At 46.4% G+C, this 23,243-nt stretch overlaps 1 protein-coding gene across 1 annotated transcript in view; it reads right to left on the bottom strand.

Annotated features, from left to right (window-relative positions):
* Positions 1–11,079: 11,079 nt before the first annotated feature.
* The window catches only part of rnf38 (ring finger protein 38), a 32,882-nt gene continuing 20,718 nt past the window's right edge, over positions 11,080–23,243 (bottom strand). Inside the window, 10 exon segments of the mRNA XM_056280651.1 lie at positions 11,080–14,912; positions 15,103–15,202; positions 15,501–15,622; positions 15,904–15,988; positions 16,173–16,276; positions 16,479–16,658; positions 18,187–18,357; positions 18,677–18,841; positions 18,994–19,372; positions 19,495–19,697. Coding sequence (XP_056136626.1) covers positions 14,850–14,912; positions 15,103–15,202; positions 15,501–15,622; positions 15,904–15,988; positions 16,173–16,276; positions 16,479–16,658; positions 18,187–18,357; positions 18,677–18,841; positions 18,994–19,372; positions 19,495–19,697 — 1,572 coding nt within the window. The 3' untranslated portion in view covers positions 11,080–14,849.

The raw sequence follows: 23,243 nt of genomic DNA, 5'->3' as shown, positions 1-23,243 counted from the left end.
AGATGGAAACGGATGATCCGCTGTGGCGACCCCTAACGGGAGCAGCCGAAAGTAGCTGTAGTAGTAGTAGCTGTAGTAGTAGTAGCTGTAGTAGTAGTAGTAGCTGTAGTAGTAGTAGTAGCAGCTGTAGTAGTAGTAGTAGTAATAGTAGTGCAGTAGTTGTAGTAGTAGGAGTAGGAGTAGGAGTAGTGGTAGTAGTAGTAGTAGTAGTAGTAGTAACTGTAGTAGTAGTAGTAGGAGGAGGAGTAGGAGTAGTAGCAGTAGCAGTAGTAGTAGCAGTAGGAGTAGGAGTAGGAGTAGTAGTAGCAGTAGCAGTAGCAGTAGTAGTAGTAGTAGTAGTAGTAGTAGTAGTAGTAGGTGGTGGTCCATCATTTAAACAGTTGTTTGATGAGTCACATCATAGAATTTTGATAAAATTGAGGTTTGGGTCTCCCTTACAAATAGAAAATGGTTTTGTGTTAAAAAAAAACAAAAAAGCACATTCACCTGGATATGTTGTGACTTCTTAGCTACAGAGATATTTTTTGAACATGTAACCAATTATTCTTTAAAATTCCCACTTTATCGAGGGAAAAACAAAGAAACTAATTGGGATGACTTTTAATTGATATCTAAACAATATAAGAGTTTTTGGTAACAGAACTGAGAAAAATTAATCCATCTTCCATTTGGAAACCTTGTAAAAAAATAAATTAAATGGCCTAAGGTTGACCATTACACATTTTGTATGATTAAACATGTGTGTTACTGATTCAGTGCTAAAAAAAGATAAAGAATGAAGTTTAATTTTAAAAAGTTACAACATGCAAATGACTCCGATTCAGTGGAATGACCATATAATCAGAATAGTATATGTAGGCGTCAAGGTGGCATGGCGGTCTATTCCGTTGCCTACCAGTTGAGGGATCGCCAGTTCGAATCCCCGTGGTACCTCCGGCTTGGTTGGGCGTCCCTACAGACACAATTGGCCGTGTCTGCAGGTGGGAAGCCGGATGTTGGAATGTGTCCTGGTCGCTGCACTAGCGCCTCCTTTGGTTGGTCGGGGGGCTAGCGTGATCCTCCCCACGTGCTACGTCCCCCTGGCGAAACAACTTACTGTCAGGTGAAAAGAAGCAGCTGGCGACTCCACATGTATCAGAGGAGGAGGCATGCGGTAGTCTGCAGCCCTCCCCGGATCGGCAGAGGGGGTGGAACAGCGACCGGGACGGGTCAGAAAAGTGGAGTAATTGGCCAAGTACATCCATCCATTATCCAAACCGCTTATCCTGCTCTCAGGGTCGCTGGAGCCTATCTCAGCAGTCATTGGGCGGCAGGTGGGGAGACACCCTGGACAGGCCGCCAGTCCATCACAGGGCCGACCGACACACACCTAGGGACAATTTAGTATGGCCGATTCACCTGACCTACATGTCTTTGGACTGTGGGAGGAACCGGAGCACCCGGAGGAAACCCACGCAGAGAACATGCAATCTCCACACAAAAGACGACCCAGGACGACCCCCAAGGTTGGACTACCCCGGGGCTCGAACCCAGGACCTTCTTGCTGTTAGGCGGCCGCGCTAACCACTGTGCTGCCGTGCCGCCCTGGCCAAGTACAATTGGGGAGAAAAAGGGGGGGGGAAATAGTATGTGTAACCAATCAGTTCAACGAGTGATTCTGAATCGATTCCATAAAACATAAGCTGATGACTTGCTGTATGAATTCTGACAAACTACTACTACTACTACTTTCGGCTGCTCCCGTTAGGGGTCGCCACAGCGGATCATCCCTTTCCATTTCTTCCTGTCTTCTGCGTCTTCCTCTGTCACACCAGCCACCTGCATGTCTTCCCTCACTACATCCATAAACCTCCTCTTTGGCCTTCCTCTTCTCCTCTTCCCTGGCAGCTCCATATTCAGCATCCTTCTCCCAATATACTCAGCATCTCTCCTCCACACATGTCCAAGCCGTGTATGAATTCTGACAAAAAAAGGTTAAATAAATGATGACGACATAAAAGCAACACACCACGTGAACATGGCATGTACAAGCTCACACATGGTACACACCTAGTAGAGAATACAGCTGAACTCCCAAAATGGCCGCTTGCAGTGATGAATCACATCAATTACCCAGCTACAGTGCTTGCGTGTGGAACATGCGGAGACCAGTGAATAAAACAGAAAGAGGCTGATAAGAGGAAGTGGAGAAATTAATAACTAAGGGATAGAGAAGCCAAAGAGCAAAGCAGCCCCACTGAGTGGATCAGGCAGAGGGAACGTGTGGGAGGGCTGTTGGGGGGCATAAGCGACAGGTGTTGTAGGGTAATGTTATGCAGCCAACAGCTCCCCCTGGGGGCACTGATTGATGTATACTTGCCCTGTGTAACATGCCTCAGTTGCGTTATGGGCACAGCCGGTGCATACATGTTAGCGACACAGCCCGACTCTGTCTGTTATTTATATGCACCTACACTTGCAACATGGTGTCAGAAGCTGTATTGGAACCCAACTTGAGTCTTACGTTGCCTGTTGCTTGAACAGTGTGCGTTTATTTTTTTTTACTAAGCGTAGCTAGAAGTTTCAGTTAGCCTGCTAGCATTAGCATCGAGCCAAGACGATGGCTTCCAATATTCCGCCGCCGGAGCCCATGAAGATGACTGGGGATCTTCACAGCAACTGGGCTAGCTTTCGATCAGAGTTTGAGGATTATTTGCTTGCGACCGGGATTGACAAGGCAGAGAAGCCGGTGCAGGCAGCGACGCTCCGGAGGCTAATGGGGAAGGAATGCCTCCATGTTTACGTGCACAACCTGGGACTCACAGCGGAAGAGCAGAAAGACGCCGGAGCGATACTCGACAAACTGGGGGAATACTTCACACCTACCAAAAACGTCATCTTTGAGAGGTATGTTTTTGGCAACCTTAAACAAGAGGAAGGAGAACCTGTGGATGCTTTTGTAACCAGGTTAAAATTAATGTTTTTATTTTATTTTGTTTGAGTATGAAATATCACCAAATCCTGTCTGTGTGCTGTTATTTGTGTTTACTACATTTTATTTTATGTCATTATTTACTTTTATGTATGTTTTCCAACGACCGTCATATACGTGTACTGTCGCTTTAAGAGAGAGGTCTTGTGGGTACACGGAAGAGGGAACGCGGGAGAGGCCATTTTTGTTTTGTGGGAGGAGTCTCAAGCAGCAATCGAGCCGAGCCACACGTGTTTCTTACCGTGGGACAGTTTTGCTGGTTGAGGAGAACGTAACCTTGAGTATCCCTGTAAGAAGATACTGCAAGCTGTGGGATAAAATACTTGTTTATCCTTTCTTACATCGGAGTCCCGTGGACGGTTTCTACTTCTAACGCACACGAGTGGAGTCCTCCCGCTGGAGGACTGGACGGTTGTCGAAGGGTTTGAAACCAAAATAAATGGCAAGGTGGGCCAAATAGAGTCCTGTGTGTCCCCGCTCCTTCCTTGATCATGATGATGATGAGAGACTGAGGGCCCCCCACAACACCTGGGGCCCCACCCAACTAGAACACAACGCAGAGCTAATGATGAGAGTGACGGGCATGCAGCAGGCTGACCAGCACAGAACAGCATAGGACTGCCCCCGTTACACTTTTCTCACAAGACTGAGAGAAAAGGCTGCCACATGTGAATATGGAGCTATAAGAGACGAGCTTATAAGGGGCAGGCTTGTTCTTGGAACAACTGATGAGGGCGCCAGACGACGCATGCTAAGAGAAAAGGAGCTTAAGTTGGAGGGAGCTATTGACATTTGCCGTGCAGCGGAGGTGTTGGACAATAAGTTAATATCCATGTCACTTAGCAGCTCTGTGACTGCGGAGAGCATCAATGTAGCACATGGACAGCGACCAGGACGGAGACCTACCAGCAGGCCATCCGAGCCCACCAACACATCTGCACAGCCGCAGAGAGGCACAGGTGAATGCAAGTACTGTGGCACACCGCACAGACGGGGGCGAGACCTGTGCCCCGCATTTGGAAAGTCATGTCGCTTGTGTGGCACTGCTAATCACTTTGCCAAAGTATGCATGAAAAGAGGCCAGCAAGCACGTCAGTTGAACGCTGTGGATGACCCGCCGCTAGGGGACCCGGAGGACAACGACCGCGATGAGAGGGATGTGTACACGGCTGAGAGCGTGGGGGTTGTGAACACTCAAAGGAAAAAGTGGTTTGTAAACCTGCCACTGCACAGAGGGGTCCAGAGGTGCCAGCTTGACTCTGGAGCCACTTGCAACGTGATGAGCTTGAAAGACAAGATGAGACTGGCGCCTAGAGTACCTCTTCAGAAAAGTCTCACCAGGCTGAGACTCTACAACAGTGAGTGGATGAGCTCAATGGGCGTGTACAGCACACAGTGTGTCATCAGGGGCAAGATGCACAGACTGGACTTTGAGGTTGTGCGCACCAGCCAGAAGCCCTTGCTTTCAGGGGAGACATGCGAGAGACTTGGCTTGATACGCTTCACCATTCCCGAAGAGCTGAATAAAGTGGAGCACTGCAAGACAGGTGAGCTAACCAAAGGCTGTCTCGTTAACACTTACAATGACGTGTTCACCAGCCCAGTCGAGTCACTGCCGGGTGATGTTCACTTCGAGTTGGATAGCACTGTGGCCCCTGTCCAGTGCGCACCAAAAAATGTCCCGGTGGCCCTCAAGGCAGCTGTTAAGGCGCAGCTGGACCAATATGAAAAGGATGGACACTTAACCACAGTCACTCAGCCCACAGACTGGATTAGCAATCTGGTCATAGTGAAGAAGCCAGACAAATTGAGGCTTTGCATCGACCCCAAGCCACTTAACCGAGCCCTGAAAAGGTCCCATTACCTCATGCCCACTTTAGATGACGTGCTGTACAAGCTGCCTAAGGCACGTATCTTCACCCTGGTGGATGCGCGCGACGCATTCTTGCAGTGTCGCCTTGATGAGGAGAACAGCCTGATGACAACGTTCTGGACGCCGTGGGGTAGAAAGCGATGGCTGAAGCTCCCTTTTGGCGTGTCAGTCGCACCAGAGCTGTACCAGAGGAAACAACATGAGCTGCTGGCTGGTTTGAAAGGAATTGAGCCCATAGCCGATGACATCCTCATAGTCGGCTGTGGGGACACGGAGGAGGAGGCCGTTCGCGACCACGACGCAAACCTCATTGCTCTGATGGACAGATGCAGGGAAGTGAAGCTGAGGCTGAGCATAAAAAAGCTACAGTTTCGTGTGAGGGAGGTCCGCTTCCACGGCCACATACTGTCGGCGGAGGGCCTCAAAGCTGATCCCGAGAAGGTCAGGGCAGTCCTGGACATGCCAAACCCCACGGATGCAAAAGGCGTTCAGCGGTGTTTCGGCTTTGTTAACTATTTATCGAGGTTCATGCCCCGCTTGTCAGAGGTGTGTGAACCGCTGAGAAGGTTGCTGGACAAAGGTATGCTGTGGCACTGGTTGCCCAAACATGATGCTGCTATGAAAGAAATCAAAACGCTGGTCACGGCGGTGCCAGTACTACGTTACTATGATGTCAGCAAGCCAGTCACCATACAGAGCGACTCCAGTCAGACCGGTTTGGGCTGCTGCCTGCTTCAGGGGGGACAGCCGGTCGCGTTCGCCTCCTGCGCGCTGAACCAGACGGAGCAAAACTATGCACAGATTGAGAAGGAGTGCCTGAGCATCGTATTCGCTTGTCAACGCTTCCACTACTACCTATATGGGAGGGGTGATGTGACTGCAGAGACCGACCACCGCCCGCTGGTGTCAATCTTCACACTTCAGAACTACTGCCTCACGGTGATGTACAAGTCAGGCCCTGAAATGTACATCAGTGACACGCTCAGCAGAGCCACCACCCCGCCACAGAGAACGGACACTCAGTACAGACGTGAAATGGTCTGCAGCATGCAACAGGTGCAGTACGACACGGCAGCCATTCAGCAGGCAGACTATCTAAACGTCACCAGCCAACGCCTCGTACAGATTCGAAAACACACGAGGAGGATGTGTGTCTTCAAACACTCAAGTCGGTCGTGCTGGAGGGATGGCCAGAACACAAAGAGGAGAGCCCCATAGCCATCAGAGAATACTGGGCCATCAGAGATGAAATAAGCGCACAGGACGGTGTGCTTTTTAGGAGCCAGCGTGTCATCATTCCGAAAGCTATGCGTCCTGAGATGCTGAAACGGATCCACTACAACCACGTGGGGGGTGAGGCTTGTTATAGACAGGCCCGGGATACTCTCTACTGGCCAAATATGCAGGGGGAAATCAAAGACTATGTGCAGTAGTGGTCAGTGTGTAACGAGTATGCACACGAGCAACAAAAAGAGACTATGATGTCACACCCGCTCCCCACACGTCCCTGGCAGCTGGTGAGCATGGACTTGTTCAGCTACGCAAGGCAGGACTTCCTGCTCATGGTGGATCACTATTCAGACTTCTGGGAGATTGATCTACTCCCAGACCTGTCGGCAGAAACGACCATCCAAAGGTGCAAGGCGCAGTTTGCACGGTACGGTATCCCTGACCGGGTGATCTCCGACCAGCAGAGGTTGCCCCTCCACAGCCGTCAGCCCACACAGAACAGCCATCGGAGCAGCCTGTGGGCGCGTGTGCAGCTGAAGGGGGCCATGTGAGCGGGGGCAGCATGGAGGAAGTCGTCAGCAGCCCTGTAATGTCTCCAAGGTCGTCAGCCCCGAGGTCGCCGCCATCTCCCCCACAGGCTGTGACCACACCATGCCGTGAGTTACAGGGCCGGGCCTTCTCCCGGAGCGGGAGGCAGATTAAGCCTCCAGAAAGACTTGACCTCTAGGTCATACACTGTACTGAGATTGACACACACATGCTCACACGCACACACACACACACTGGACTGTGGACATTAAAAAAAAAAAACGAAACAAAAACTGTGATGTTCACTTCTAATGTTCTTATTCAGTGGTCTTGTGGATGTTCTGATGCTACCATTTTGTCGTTATTGTTCTGCAGAGGTTTTGGTTGATATTGACTTGCTGTTCCTTCTTGATGCACCATTTCCATTGCACTATTTAATATTGGGATATGAGCACTAATGTTCTAATGGCTAATACTATCCATTATATTATTTGGTATTGTATTCTACGAAAGGAAGGGAGATGTAGGGTAATGTTATGTAGCCAACAGCTCCCCCTGGGGGCACTGATTGATGTATACTTGCCTTGTGTAACATGCCTCAGTTGCGTTATGGGCACAGCCGGTGAATACATGTTACTAAGCTACACAGCCCGACTCTGTCTGTTATTTATATGCACCTACACTTGCAACAACAGGCGAGAGGACAACATCTAACTGTTCATACACATTGAGAGATGGAGAAACAAGGAAAGGGGCATGAAAAAGAGGTAGCAACCAAAGGAGGCGAAGTCATGAGGTCATGTGGTAACCAAGTCTTTGGCCTTTGGCAACCAAGGGGTGTTGTCTTCTTCTTCCATATTCTCTCTGTCTCTTGAAGCATGTCCTGGAACCAATCCACAAACGCTGCTGTGCTATAGTTGGCCATTTACAATTCTCTTAAAGCATGAAGCACCCTGGAAGTGATGACTGACGAGTCATTTGAATCTCCTCATGTGAGGCTTTGTTGACACACTGACAACTGGTGGCAGACCAGATGAGTCAGCAGTACTCTATATTGATGTATCAACAATGTTTTCATTTCATTTTCTGTCTTTGTATATTCATCATCTCAGTCATACAGGTAGAAGGATGTCAGAACAAAAGTAAGAAAAAAAGACCCGTATCTTGACTTGGTGTAGATTTGACAGACATAATCATAACACAACTGTTTGACATAAGCTCATCGCTTTCCTAATGCTTGTGTAGCGAATTCAGGGGGCAGCCGGGAACCGCCGCAGCTGGGACGTGAACCCAGGTCTCCCGCACCACGCCTGTAGACGCACACGCGTCCGATGGCCTCACCATTGTCTGTGAATGGTCTCATTCATCCAGGTCATGGTTATCCAAAGGAGTTGAATCAAGTGCAACTGGACTGGTATATATCCGTGAAGACGTTTCGCCTCTCATCCAAGAGGCTTCCTCAGTTCATGCCTTTCTGACTAGACCAAGCTAGTCTGACTGGCTGGTGATGAGACTCAGTATTTATCCTCTAGGAGTCGTTGTCAGAGCTATCGATATGCGTGGCTCTGGTGATCAGATGTTTACCAACGCCCGTCGCTAACAGAACCATAGATATGAGGGGCTCTTTTGTGTACCGATGTTATGGCCGCGCCCGTCGTTATCGGAGCTATTGATATGAGTGGCTCTCCTGTGCTCCATGTCCAGCCGCGCCCGTCGTCATCGGAGGTATTGATTTGCATTTGTTTAGCAGCGACGGTGGTTGGGGGTGTTAATTTCGACTTCATTGTTCAGTGGTCATGAGAGTCGTTGGAGCCGTTAGTGACCGAGCCGTTAGTGTAGGTTTCCTGTAAACCCCAATGTGGAGCCACACAGACCAATATCTACTTTTCAACTCACACCACCCGCTGGAACACAAACTGAGCATCATCAGAACTTTGCAACACAGAGCTGACAATGTGCCCAGCAGCACTCAGGCCCAACGAGAAGAACACAAACACCTGAGGGGAGCTTTAAAAACCTGCGGCTACCCCAGTTGGACCTTTGTGAAAACTGCAACATGTTCCAAAAAGACCAACCAGGTGAGCGAGGAGGAGAAAAGGAACAGAAGGAATAACATATTCATCCCGTATTCAACAAACACCGCATCCCGGTATACTTCAAACCCAACAACACACTCCGACAAAGACTGCTTCATCCCAAAGACCGTGTACCACACACCCAGAAAAGCAATCTGGTGTATGCTGTACAATGCAATGAGGATTGCACTGACCTATACATAGGAGAAACCAAACAAGCACTACACAAACGGATGGCCCAACACAGAAGGCCAAACTCCTCAGGACAAGACTCTGCAGTCTATCTAAACCTAAAGGAGAAGACGCACTCCTTCGAGGACAGCAACGTACACATTTTGGACAGAGAAGATAGATGGTTTGAAAGAGGGGTGAAGGAAGCCATCTATGCAAAACTGGAAAAACCATCCCTCAACAGAGGAGGAGGTCTGCGACACCACCTATCTCCCACTTACAATGCCGTCCTTTCATCTCTACCCAGGAGACTCAAGAAGCCTAGCCTCCAAGAACAACAGTCGGTCACTAACGGCTCCAACGGTTTCATGACCACTGAATAATGAAGTCGAAATTAACACCCCCAACCACCGTCGCTGCTAAACAAATGCAAATCAATACCTCCGATGACGACGGGCGCGGCCATAACATCGGTACACAAAAGAGCCACACATATCTATGGCTCGGTTAGCGACGAGCGTTGGTAAACATCTGATCACAAAGAGCCACGCATATCTATAGCTCTGACAACGACTCCTAGAGGATAAATTCTGAGTCTCATCACCAGCCAGTCAGACTAGCTTGGTCTAGTCAGAAAGGCACGAACTGAGGAAGCCTCTTGGATGAGAGGCGAAACGTCTTCACGGATATATACCAGTCCAGTTGCACTTGATTCAACTCCTTTGGATGGCCTCACCATTCCACGTCTGACACCAATGTAACGAATTCAAGGGCAGCTGAGAAGCGAACCCGGGTTGCCCGCATCACGGGCGACTGCGCTAACCAGTCAGCTAAAGGGTCCGATCCGTTAGTCAAGGTCAAGCGAGTCTAGTCATCCGTGGTTGTTACACTTGAATGAACCTCCAGGTAAGTTTTCACAGGAGGTCTGAGGTGACTGGAAGTGGACTTCTTAGAGTTATTGTTGGTCATAATAAAGAAACCGATGTGAATCACCCTATTTCTAGTTCCGAATTCTGTTCTCTCCATTGATCGGCTCTGGCCTTCTTTCTTGGTCATCTTGTCTATCCCCCAACTCTTCTTCTGTGCCATGATATCAGTCTTCAGCCTCCAGGGTGTTCTGCGTTTGCTCTAGCTCACCTTTCCTTATCTCCTCCATAAATCTCTCTTCTGATCCACCCTCCTTTTGCATTTTCAATCTCCTGGCCCCAAAGCAGATGTTATTGGCTCCATGGCTCAAGGCTGTTCAATTTCCACCAGAGATGGATGAACTTGGATCTTACTGGACACCTGACAGTATTCTGTACAAGACAATGACCAAACGCAACCTCTGACCTCATTCGAGGAGCTTTCTTTCCTTTAAAGCTTGATTTTTATTTTTATTTTTTTCATCCTAATGGTTGATTTTAATGTATTTCGACCCAATTTTTTCTGGACCTTTTTGTTTCCTATGACGCTTATGCAGATGTCAGTGATGTACATATCAGTACAAGGGAGAAGATTCAGAAGGGAGGGGAGGTTGTTCTTTTTTTTTAAAAAAAATGCACAAATGTGACTGGTGCATGGCTCTGCCAGTTGCGTCACAGTGATCATTTCAAGTAAATATATCTTTATAAGAAAACTAAGACATGTTAATTTCACAATCTTAAAACTATTTTCAGCAACAATATCTACATGAAACAAACTCTTCAGGTTGCGTTGACTGAGATGTGAAGGCATCAGCTTTTGATGTTGCTGGTATTTAAAAGACAAAAACAAAAATACTTCCAGATTCAAACTGATACGGTTCATCTATCCAGCTCATCCTGTTTGAGTTGAATCAATGCATTTGGGCGTCATGTTTGTGAGGTGTGTTATATTAGGGCTGATGATCGAAAATCAATTCAGGATGAAAATCAAACTGACAGATCATTGGACCTAGATTCACACTCCTGACGAATCGATAAGCACATTTTTTTTCTCATTATATGACTTCACTGCATACATTTAGATGAAAGAATGCAGTCAAATAAAAAGGACATTTAGTAGGTGAAACCATCCAGGCAAAAGGTCAAGAAAACACTGAAGCGCCTCCTGGTAACAACGCCACACTGCCACCTAGAGGTTCACACCTGAAGATGCCTCCCAAAATGTCTGAGGGAGCAAGAAATACGAAAAGAAACAGATTCGAGCTTAACGATTGCTTGAGATGAATGGAAAACAGGGACAAAAACACAGCACATTAGAAGAAGACATTATACATTTATTACTGAACCAGCCTTTGAAATCCAAAAGATGGGGCAAGGAATTAAAAAAAAAAGGTCATTGCACTACTTAAAGCATTACTAGTAATAACTCTCATAAAAAATGTACAAATGTTTGTTAAAAATTTCACCATTACTATCATCATCATCATCATCATCATCATCATAATACCAGGTCTTCAAATTATTTTGGTTACAGATATAATACATAATGAAACTACTATAACACCATATTCAATGATAGTTTCATATATTTGAAGAAAAAAACTTGACCCAACAATTTTTAAGAAAAAAAAAAAGAAAAAGAAAAAAAGAAAAAGAGAAAAGAGCTGATGAACATCAATCATACCATTTGCGCCATTATTCTGAAAAGACAAATTATGGAACTGAGGTAACTGCTAGCGTACCAAGCAGGAGAAAACCATCTAACAAAACAATCCTATGACACAACATAGACACACAGAGAGGTCATTATGGTAATGATAATGACCTTTAACCCCAAAGAAAACGGAACGTGATAAGGAAACTGCAGTTTTTTCCATGATGGTTCTGCGTTACATTATACATCGACAACACTAGAGGGTTTTAAGCTTCTGGGTGACATTCTCCTTTGGCACTGATATACTGTCAGTTTCCATCTACCCCCTCCAAATTAAAAAAAAGAAGTTTATAATGAATCACTGCCTTTAGTGTGGATATAGTTATCACCTGGGAAAAAAATGTTCTTTGTAAAAGGCATCTCACATTAAGACACTGCAGGCGCACGGCTGAAAAGGTTCCATACTTGGACTGCTGCAGTCTGGTCAGTCCTCTAGTGGAAAGGCCTGTGTCAGGTTGCCATAAACATTACACAGAATACCATTGTGATACATAGTGATAAATAACATTAGAAAGCCTGTACATAATGTGAATGTTGCACACAAGTTGCAGCAGACTGACACAGGCCTCACAGAGGCTGAGCATTCATCAAGATGGAGAGAAGGTGGCTTTGCCTGGAGAAGATGGAGGGATTGACAGACTGGGAGATCTGTGGATATCTGGCACGGAGAATGTGGCCTATGGACATAATACCCCCCCATCCCCACCCCACCCCAGCCTTAGGATACAGTGACAGCTCCAAGAAACTGACCCAGGCATCTCCACCCAAAACGTGACTGGCAGAACTGATGTAGCAACTTTATCAACTTTTACTCCGCAGAGGAAAATAAAGTAAATGAACAATGCAGCATTCAACCATGGCCACGGAGCTCTTCTCTGAGGCCGACACTGTTGGACGACAGTCTTGAAATGATGAATTTGCTGTGAGGCAGGTCTACAATGCATGTGTGTTATTTGCCTGAAGTGTCCATTCCACTGTCCGACCACGAATGTGATGCCGGTATGAGGACACAGTTTTCTCTGGATCAGAACAAAGATGGCTGCTCAGACCGTCACCCTCAGTCCCCCCATGTGTTCAGTGCCTGTATGTGGTTGAGAAAACCTCGTATTCAGATCTGGTGGCACTTGTAGGTGTGAAAAAGCCACTAGGTTACATGCCATACAGACACAGAAACATCTTCCCAGCAGACATATTTCCATGAGAAGGTTGGTGAATTGGACATGAATTGACTTTATGGAGGGTTTTTTTCTTTCATAATGATCTCCAGAACGATTTCCACCTTGTCACTTCTTTCACATTCAATTGTATTCATGTGAAACCCTTTGACAGGGAGCATAGTGGACATATCTGGATGGAGATGTTATGTTCCTGAACTGCAGGTTACTCTGTGAAGTTCCACAGACTGTAGCCGTGTCTCAGAAGCCTGTAGCGGTACTGCTTACCATTACAGAGAAGACGAAGAAGACTACAGAGAAGACGACGACTTGGGAAAGACAAGCCACTCTTCAGAAGAACGTGTTCCTACTGACCTGACAAACATGCGCTTTGCTATCTTTTCATTTGTCCCTTATCTTCCACCAATACGTATACTGATGTGGTCTGGAAAATGTAACCAAAGGGAAGGGAATGGATTTCAAACATGTCTCCACAGCACTGCTCTCCCAACAGGTCTGAACCAACCAGACGTAGAGTGGAAAATATGGAATTAGGTGAAGTCAGTGTTTTGTACCATATGGACTGTATAAATAACACAGGACACAGACACACACGCACACAAACAACACATACGCACACACACACACACACACACACACACACACACACACACACACACAGTAATCTTTGCTCTGATAAAGAATGCTCTCGTGTGAGGAATGCTATCATAAAAAAAAAAATTAAAAGTAAACGACCTGTAAAATTCTTGATGAGCGAGTAAAACCGTATGATAATCGCTTCTCTCAATACCAAGAAGTGAATGCTTGATTATGATCAGATTAAGAACAATGAAGTAGCCACAATCTTTGGACTCATGACTCTCTTAGGTTTGTTAGTAATAACTGTACAGAATCTTTAAACTCAAATCTTTGTTTGTCACAGACTAAACCAATCACATCAATGTGGAAGGGCTGTGGAAGAGTTAAAAAAAAGAAGAAAATATTTTTCTTCTTTAATATCAATGTTTTTTTTAAATGTTATGTATATAAAATTAAAAAATATTCATATTCTATATATATATATATATATATATAGAATATGATTTTTTTAAAATTTATATATATATATATATATATATATATTAGTGCTGTCAAAATTAATGCGGTAATGTTTGTGATTAATTTTAAATATTTAACGCATTAAAGAAAATTAACGCAGCTGCATTTTGTTTACTTCCTGTGGCGGGTTGTGCGCTCTTCCTCCTGCTTGTCAGTGCATGGAGACCTGTCTTTTCCCCTACAGTTCCTTGCTAGACTGTATTTGTCCCTAGCCCTCATCCCCTCATAGAGAATATTAGATATTCTACTATGCTGGGTCACTGGGGAGCATATGGGGTTCTGTGATGCGCCATTATGAACACGTAGTGAACATTGTGAATTCACGACACTTTAAATTCAATCGGCATTTTAACATACAGGCCTGGGTTTTGTTATTATGTCTGTTAGAGCATATAAGAAATATACTTTTCTAGCTGACAGTCAATTTTGATGACCTTCATGGTTTTATTGTTAATCTGTAGTTCATGGGAGAGTCTGTGTTCAAAGTTGAAAAGATTCTATGAAACAATAGTATATGAATTTAAATATACTGTCTTTGTGTGGATTCTACCTTAATTCTGCGATTTTACCTTTCAATATCCATTATTACAAGCTTCAGTCTTAAAAGGAAAAAAAAGCACTTAATTGAGATTAATCATAGTAAATTTTGCGATTAATTTTTTTTTAATTGATCGACAGCTCTAATATATATATATGGATACCTGTTCATATATTGTAGGTGTGTGTGTGTGTGTGTGTGTGTGTGTGTGTGTGTGTTTCAAAGGCCATTAATAGTAGCAACTAACTGAGTACAAGGCAGAGAGCAGAGGGAGCACATTAGCCCAAGTTAGGAAGCCTGGGATGTCAATGACTGGGACGGCAATAAAGTGGGCACAAGTACACAGAACGTTTTCCCTGCTCTACATGTTGATCCCAAATCACTATTTATTGGTCAATGTCCTGGAGAAAGAGGGGCGGGGTTCTATAAAGGATTAAGATGTGCTGGTCCCAGATCTGTGGCATAATGTGTGAGCCAAGCCATATGTTAACATATGAGGAAGTTCAGAGTGGTTGATAAATCCATTAAAAAATCTGTGACTGGGTGGCTAACTGTTGAGGAGGGTCAAAGGTCATTCAGAATCTCGCTGAACCTCAGAGGCATCAGCTCGACAGATGGGACAGGTTCGGTTAGCCTGCAGAGAGGAGGAGAGAATTAAAAATGTCAAAATTGACTTCAACAACATACAAAAGAGCGCAACAAAAATGCACGGCGTATTGGCTCCATGTTTGCTGCAGTTACCAAAGAGTTGTTACCCTATTCACACGAGACAAAATCGTTCGTGGAAAACAGTACTGATCTTCATTTGAAGGACCAGCACTCACCTTGAGCCACTTGTCTACACACTTGGCATGGAACTCATGGTTGCAGGGCAGAACTCGTAGGAGCTGGCGAGACTCAAAGTCACACATACACACAACGCACCTGCAAAACGATGCAAGGTTACCACTATGTAATGCTTAACAATGGATCGGCTACAATCAATTAATTATAAATATTCTATATGCTTTGCAATCATCATGAGCCGTATTTCAGTGCGGCTGTGTGCATTTGATGGACTGACGACCTGTCCAGGGTGACTCCCCCGCCTGCCGCCCAATGACTGCTGGGATAGGCTCCAGCATCCTCCGACCCGAATTCGGATAAGCAGCTTGGATAATGGATGGATGGGATGTGTGCATGTACTTTTATATACAGCTCATGTTCTCTGGCCATTACTTACAGTGTTTGTTCAGACTGGTGGTTGTTGGGGTTGAACCTGTACGATGGCAGCTGTTCTATGTCTGCTTTGGTCAGACCACGGGGCTTGGCCTCTCCTAGGCGCTCTGCCAGGTTTAACAGTGCCTGGAAAGGCGGAATAAAGTCAGAGATCAAGGTCTGCAGTACAACTGGTGTGAAAATTGTTGTGTATGCATCTATGCACAAGTTTCCAGTCTGGTTGAGGTGGTAATACATGAGGCGGTAAGACATGTGAGTAAGTTAGTTGGATCAATGGATTGTTAAGGTACATGCAGACACAGAGAGGGAAGATTCAATGGCTTTATCTGTTCACAGCATGCAAGTGAAATCCCAATGCACAGAATCTGATCATCTCTATTATAGGGTTTGGCACCGGTCTGTCCTACCTCGTAGTTCTCTACCTCTCCATCATCCACATCTAGCTCCAGACTGATAGTGGGGCCTATGGTGGGGGTCACTGGAAGCATAGACCTGAGAGGGGGACAAATGTACAGCCAAGGTAGGACAAGGTCAATGGCATCATATCAGGTCAGAACTGTGAATGGTGGACATGACTTTTCTGTTTTATTTTATCCAGCTGTAGTTTTTGGTCAGTTCTTTTCCACCCTTCATGTGTTTCCACACTGTTTACATACAGGAAATGGTAAGCACTTACAGGAAGTAAGGCAGGAAGCTTGGGTGGTAGGGCGATGGGGGAACAGCCTGTTGCGAGCGGTACCGTCGGCCTGTGATTCGACGAGGCATGAAGTGGGGGTAGGGCTTTGAAAGGCAGGAGAGAGAACACTATTATTTAATCCAAACACAAGTTAGAAAATTTAATGTCATGATTATGTCACAAAAAAGGTTTCTAAAGTCCTGCCGAGTGAACGGCTGCACATGAGAGTATGTGTAAGCTTTTATGCGCAATTGCGAGAGAGTGGGGTGTGTTTCGGTTTCTTTCTCTTTTTTTTTAACTACTCACCATTGTAAACATCTCCTGCGACAAGGGGTCGTGGTGCGAGAGAAACTGGAGCGGGGTGGAGTGTGGCAAGGTGGAGGGAGGCTGGTGGTGATGGTGATGATGGTGGGGGTAGCTGAACCCCCCACTCACTGACAGCTGCTCCCCAAGCAGCTCAACCTCGTTCTCAATCCTCTGTAACGGCTGAAAACAGACTCACTATGTTATGGATCATGACAACTAGATTACAGTTAACAACGGTGGTGCCAAACATGGCCCTACATATTAGACTTGTACTGTCAGATGGGCAAGTTTGTAACCCACATGGCAATACAATAATGGAGAGCGAATTTAGACAACTAAATCAAAACTAAAGTCATAGTACATTTTTCTGTCTCGCTACATTTTTCAAACCCGTATGTTGCAAGAATTTCACATATTGATTCCCTGTGTGTATTTTACACAGTGGGTTGTAGTGCTGATCTCAGTGCGTGTGAGAGTGGAGAAGGGTTTTCATCATGTGATACCATCTTTATCATGATATATTAAATACATTTATGAAATTTTGTTGACGTGTTATCGCTCACACCCCCGCTGAGTGTTTAAGCAGGTAAAACAAAAACTAAGAAGTCTTGAAGATTCTCACTAAAATAAAGGTTTCGTAAAATTGCTATCTTCAGCTGAACGAGGTGAAATAACGATTATTCAGCCAATCAGCCACTGAGGAAAGCTGTTGCACGGGGTGTACAGGTAGTGTAGTGGCCTATTCCATAGCCTACCAACACGGGAATCGCCAGTTCGAATCCCCGTGTTACCGCCGGCTTGGTCGGCCGTCCCTACAGACACAACTGGCTGTGTCTGCCGGTGGGAAGCCAGATGTGGGTATGTGTCCCGGTCGATGCACTAGCGCCTCCTCCGGTCAGTTGGGGCACCTGTTTGGGGGGAAGGGGGAGCTGCGGGGAACAGCGTGATCCTCCTGTGCGCTATGTCCCCCTGGCAAAACGCCTCACTGTCAGGTGGAAAGAAGCGGCTGGTGAATCCACATGTATCGGAGGAGGCATGCGGTAGTCTGCAGCCCTCCTCAGATCGGCAGAGGAGGTGGAGCAGCGTCCGAGACGGCTCGGAACAGTGGGGTAAATTGACCAAGTACAATTGAGGAGAAAAACGGGGGGGGGGGGGGGAACAAATAAAAAAAGATAAATGAAAGCTGTTGCACTGGAATAATATGGAGAAATACAAACATGTGTCTGTGGCAACACTCCTATCAAAAACCCCAAGCGTTGCACAGGTAGTGACTCATTTTCCGTCACCTAGCAGCGGTTGGTCCACCAGAGAGGGGAAGGTGGAACAAACGCTCTTGTGTTCTGGTATTGTGACAGACAAACTAGTTAGTGGTTCTGAAATGACCTCTGTTAAGTGTATGTCAAAATAAAAAATGCTGCTGGAATCTTCAAGATCGCCACTTTAAATTATTTGTGTCCATATCAACTCTTTGGTCTCTGGCTAAGAGATGTTTTTTTTAACGAGAGGTCCTCTATGACTTTATTATAACAAATAATAAATAAGCACCCTTAACTACATTTGAGGCTTATATGAACAAATATGCAGAGTAGAGAATATTAGCCTGTGATAAAGTATATCACAGTTTTGTTAACACTTACCCTTCACAAATAGTGGTTTATCTGAAATTAGTACAGTTAGATTGACATAATATAAATGGCTGCCAACTCACCGATCGAGGCTGCTGTGTCTGGAAGGGCAGGAACTGTCCTGGTGGAGGGAGGTGTGGAGTGTGGTGAGGGAGATGGGGTGGAGGGGGAAGTAGGAACTGAGGGTCACCGGACAGCAGGGAGGGAAAAGCATAGGGCATTGGCAAATGCTGCATTGAGCATGCCTGCAGCATCTGGGAGTGAAAAGTGAGGAAGAGCAAAGAAGAAAAGATGAGGGAGAGGGAGAGAATTTCAATTTCTCAGTTAGGCGACTCACGAGCATGTGCCACTTGCCACCACAGGGAGGCGGGCAAGATCAGAAAGCCTCATTGTCCCATTTCAAGAGGTGGAATGCTCTCATGTTTTACAGGCCGACACTCCTTTCTCCCCTGTCTCCTTTTAAGGCATTGTTGTACAGAGATCCAGTTTGTACCATACAGACAGAATGCACAGAAAACCTTTCTCATTATACAAGGAGGCACTTTCATGACTGTACTTGTGTGATTTACTTACAGGGTGGTAGTGCTGCCCGGTGCTGAAGACCATACTGCAGGCTGGAACCTGTTGTTGGGAAGAACAGGTTGGGGCAAGGTGTTGACCGCTACACAAAGGAGCAGCCAGACCATGAGGTGGGACAGGGGTGACTGTGTAGGACACTGGTACACTGCCCTGCTGCAACTAAAGAAAAACAGACCAGAGTTAAAAAAAAAACAAGTATCTGACACTCACTCACTTCACATGGTATAAAAATCGTATACTAAAACTATCTTTTTCAAATGTGTTTATGCTCCCAGATTACTGAAAGGGAATGAGGGCACACAGTCACGCACCTGTTCATGCAAGTCCATGACCATGGCTCCTTGCTGCTGTTGCGCTGTATGATGCTGCTGCTGCTGAGGATGATGCTGATGGTGGTGATGGTGAGCCGCCGGATGCAGGAGCCGCGGAGACAGGGTGGGGGGGTGGAAGGCCCGGGGCTCCTCTGACGGCGTGCTCCCTATCCCAGCAGACGGGGGCTGTCCGTAGGGGCTTGGTGTGTGTGAGGCGTATGTCTGATGCGTGGAGAGGTGAGGGTTGTGGTGGTAGTTCTCATCTTGGAGCTCCGACGGGGACAGGCGGGGCCCTGGGCTCTGGGCGGATGGGTGGTGATGGACGTGTGGGTGACGAGCAGGTCGAGAGAGGCGACCACGCTGACGCCTTACTGGTGGGCTGGTAGGTAAGTAAGAAGGGGGGACGTGAGAGGGGTATTTTGAGAGCCAAAAAAAAAAAAAAACGAGGCAATATTGGTAAACCTAACTTCATTTTGAGCATATCTGCCTCCTCTGTCTTACCTGCGCCTGTGCCGGGCCGGAGTGAGGCACCTCTCTTGGTGGTAGTGTGTGTGGGGGTGCAGTGGCCTCCGACTGGGGGGTCCTAGCTCCCAAGGCCGGATAGGGGGAGAAGGGGTGGAGGGAGGGGGAGCTGAAGAGGAGAGCTGCTCCAGCATAGACTGACTTGACAGCCTCTGGCGCTTTGGACTAGGGCTGTCCTCGCTCTGTGAAGAGAGAGTGAAGTAGAAAAAAAAAGGAGAGGGGTGGGGTTGCAGTAGTTAGTGGTTAGAGATAGCAGCCATGCTTGTATAAAATAAATCAATTTTACTATTCTTTACTCTCCCTCTGCCCTATAATCTACACTGCTGTGCAATCACACACTACTCTACTTTGTGACTCATGGCATTTCCTGTGTGCATATGTGTGTGTGTGTGTGTGTGTGTGTTACACCACCAGCACTCTATGGCCTGGAGGGTTCAAAGTAACTTCCTCTTAAGAGTGAAGAAATTCAAACATTAGGCAAGGGCTCACAGGCCTCACCAGAGGAAAGGCATGAAAAAAAAGACCAATACTTTTTCATAGCGGCGTAGCAACAGAGGGCCAATACACACACACATGCTGACTGTGACATAGCTGAACACATACTCATCTGTCAGACCCGTCTCAGAGGAGTTACAACACATCCTCTCCTTTACTATACCATCCACTCACTTGTGAGTCACTTGTCTTACTGGCATGGGCTGACTAGATGCTCAGCACTGTGAGAGCCATGAGTAAACACACACTCACAGATTTCCGTCACCTTTTAGTCACTCCTCCTTACTCAGAACTTAGCTGTGTCCGGAGGAACATGCAGGTTCCTATGGGAACATTGACACAATGTTTCCCCACACTTAAATCCTACGCGCAAGCAATCCCCCCCCCCCCGTCTTACTTCCTCTCTCTCCACCAATCTCCCTCTCTAGCTCACTCCCATCGTGGGGGAGGCACGTTTTAAAAGAGTGATAAAAATGACTCAGCGGCTGTGACTTTAAACACACACACACACACACACACACACACACACACACACACACACACACACACACACACACACACACACACACACACACACACAGCTCAGCAGCCTTGAGACCAGCATGATAGCTAACAGGAAACAGCTGGAAAGCAGGCTGCAGACACACACACACACACACACACACACACACACACACACACACACACACACACACACGCACACAAAACCCACACAAACACACACTTGCTCATGGAAACACCCGTAGATATTGCACACAGTCACATTCACACATGGGCAGCTGCCACTGTTTGAGTTCTACAGCCTGTAAAGAGCAATATCTTCTGAAACAGTTGCTGCTGGTGTGCAAAAAGCTGAATGAAATGTTTTATGACTGTTAGGTCCTTTATGGCTCTCCAAAACCTCACTAAAACACACACACACACACACACACACACACACACAAACCTGTCTGAAACCATACACTCCGGTTGTGGGTTGGCACTGGACTTGACCTGAGCCCGGGCAGCTTATGAGAAAGCCTAATGATAACAATGACCTCACTTAGTCTGGTGGGGACCAAGCTACATGATAGGAGAGGACTTTGGAGAGGAGGATCAAAAGAGAAGAGACAGCTCAGAGGAGAAAGGGAGTGAGAGAGAGAACAAGACAAAGCGATAGATGAAAGGAAGAGAGGAGGAGATGGAGAGAGGGCGGGAGGATGTGGTGGAGCCTCGGGGCCCACCAGAACCCAGCTGACAAAAAAGATTTGAATCGTGGGATCAGTGCTGAAGGGTTACACTCCATGACGCTGGCTGGTTTTGTGTGTGTGTGTGTGTGTGTGTGTGTGTGTGTGTGTGTGTGTGTGTGTGTGTGTGTGTGTGTGTGTGTGTGTGTGTGTGTGTGTGTCTGGACGCCCTGTGTGAAGCACCATGACTGAGCATTTCACTCCAAGAGGACCAGTGGCTCCTCTACCTCCCCGTAGGCCTCATGATGCCATAAACCCTCTAACCCTGTTATGCCTCCCCATATTCATCTCTGGGAAACAGTCATTCCTTGCCAGTTCTTTTCTTCATTTTCTAAGCCCCATCTGCTATGTTTCCAAAAAGTACAAGCCTTGCTTCTGTCATTGACAACATGAACAGTAGTCAGATTGAATTATAAATGACTCAAAAGGTTTTTTTTTATTTTTATTTTTTTGGTTTTGTTTTTTGACATGTATAATGAGGGTTCAGACAAGGAGGCAGAGCAAACCATTTTTCTGCATTGGGTTGGGAGAGAAGGGCTGAATAACATAAGGTAGAAAAGTTGCCATCTTTCTGTACCTTTTATTTGGTCCAAAAAAAAAAACTAAAAACGTTTGGAATAACATTCCAAATGCATTAACCAAACCCATGCATCCAAAATGATTAGTATGAGAGAAGTTTGGCCCTGACCTCTCGCAACGCTAGCAGTGAGGGCTTTCATTAGGCCTCACGCACACGTCATGTGCACAGGGAGGAAAAAACCTTCTGCATTCTACATTTACACCTGAATGAATTCAAAGTGTATTGATTCCGAACAAATTATACCCAATAAATGCAAAATCCAGCAATACATTGAAGTTTGAACAGGGTGGAAATCTTGCACCAAAATTTAACCTTTTCTTTCCTCTCTCTCCTTCCCTCCACTATGATTTTAAGGTTGTTTTCAGCTATAATATTACAAGACAGAAGTATCTACTGCTTTTGGGATATACTCTTGATATCCCACAGACTATGATCATCATTACGCTAATATTGTTTGGTAATAATTTTTCCGATTCCTGTGTTGGAAGACGGCAGCGCGAACTTGCGTTTATGGCGGCCTTGCCCAGCGCCGTCCATGTGGTGTCTTTGTCCATGTCTGCGTCTAGGTTTGTTTTGTCTTCGTGTGACGGCTGGGAGGGCTGGCGCTGGATCAGCTGGGACAGCTTGGTCTGCTGCATCCTGTGGGCCAAGGGACCACGGCCCTGACTGGAGCTGTGCCTGAGAAGGTAACACCAGGGGCGGTCTGACGGGACACGAAAATGGGGCAGGCTAAGCTAACTGCCAGCCCATGCAGATCGGCAGTTCCAATAACACCGAGGGCGGTCTGGCAGCAGCCTCGCCTAGCGTTGACTGTGTTTTGGTGTTGTCGTGTGGAGTTCAGGGAGGTGTGTTGAAGGTGTCTGGCTGGGAGAGCTGGTGTTAGATCGGCTGGGGGAGCTTGGTCTACTGCGTCCAATGGGCCCAGGGATCACGGCCCTGCCTGGAGCTGCACACGAGGAGAAAACACCGAGGGTGGTCTGACAGGAAGTGGAAGTGGGACAGGCTAAGCGAACTGTTAGCCCATGCATACCGGCAGTTCCGACAGTCATCCTGGCTGGCATTCGTTCTCTGGACAGTGGAATTTTTAGACTGCGTTGCACTGAGTGGACTGTGTTGTTAACTGTTTCTTTTTTTGTTGTCTTTTTTATTGCTTTGTTTTCTCTGTTTCTGTATGTTTTCGGAGGTGCTGTTTTTGGGAATTTTGGATGTGTGTTTTTGTCTTATGTGCCGCACTGCTGTGGGCCGGGGGAAACAGAATTTTGTTTCTTTTGTGTACGCAAGTACATGAAAGAAATTACAATAAATTGTTCCTGATAATCAGTCTCCTCCCACTCTTGATCAATGCAGGCACAACTTCAGCCATCCTAAACCATGAGCAAGCCTAGATGCAAAAGTTACATGCACATGCTTTCCAGCTGCCAATGAAA

Source organism: Lampris incognitus, chromosome 5, assembly GCF_029633865.1.
Source record: "Lampris incognitus isolate fLamInc1 chromosome 5, fLamInc1.hap2, whole genome shotgun sequence".
Taxonomy (NCBI): Eukaryota; Metazoa; Chordata; class Actinopteri; order Lampriformes; family Lampridae; genus Lampris; species Lampris incognitus.
Note: the sequence above shows the minus strand (reverse complement) of the source record. Positions and strands in the feature narration are given on the sequence as shown.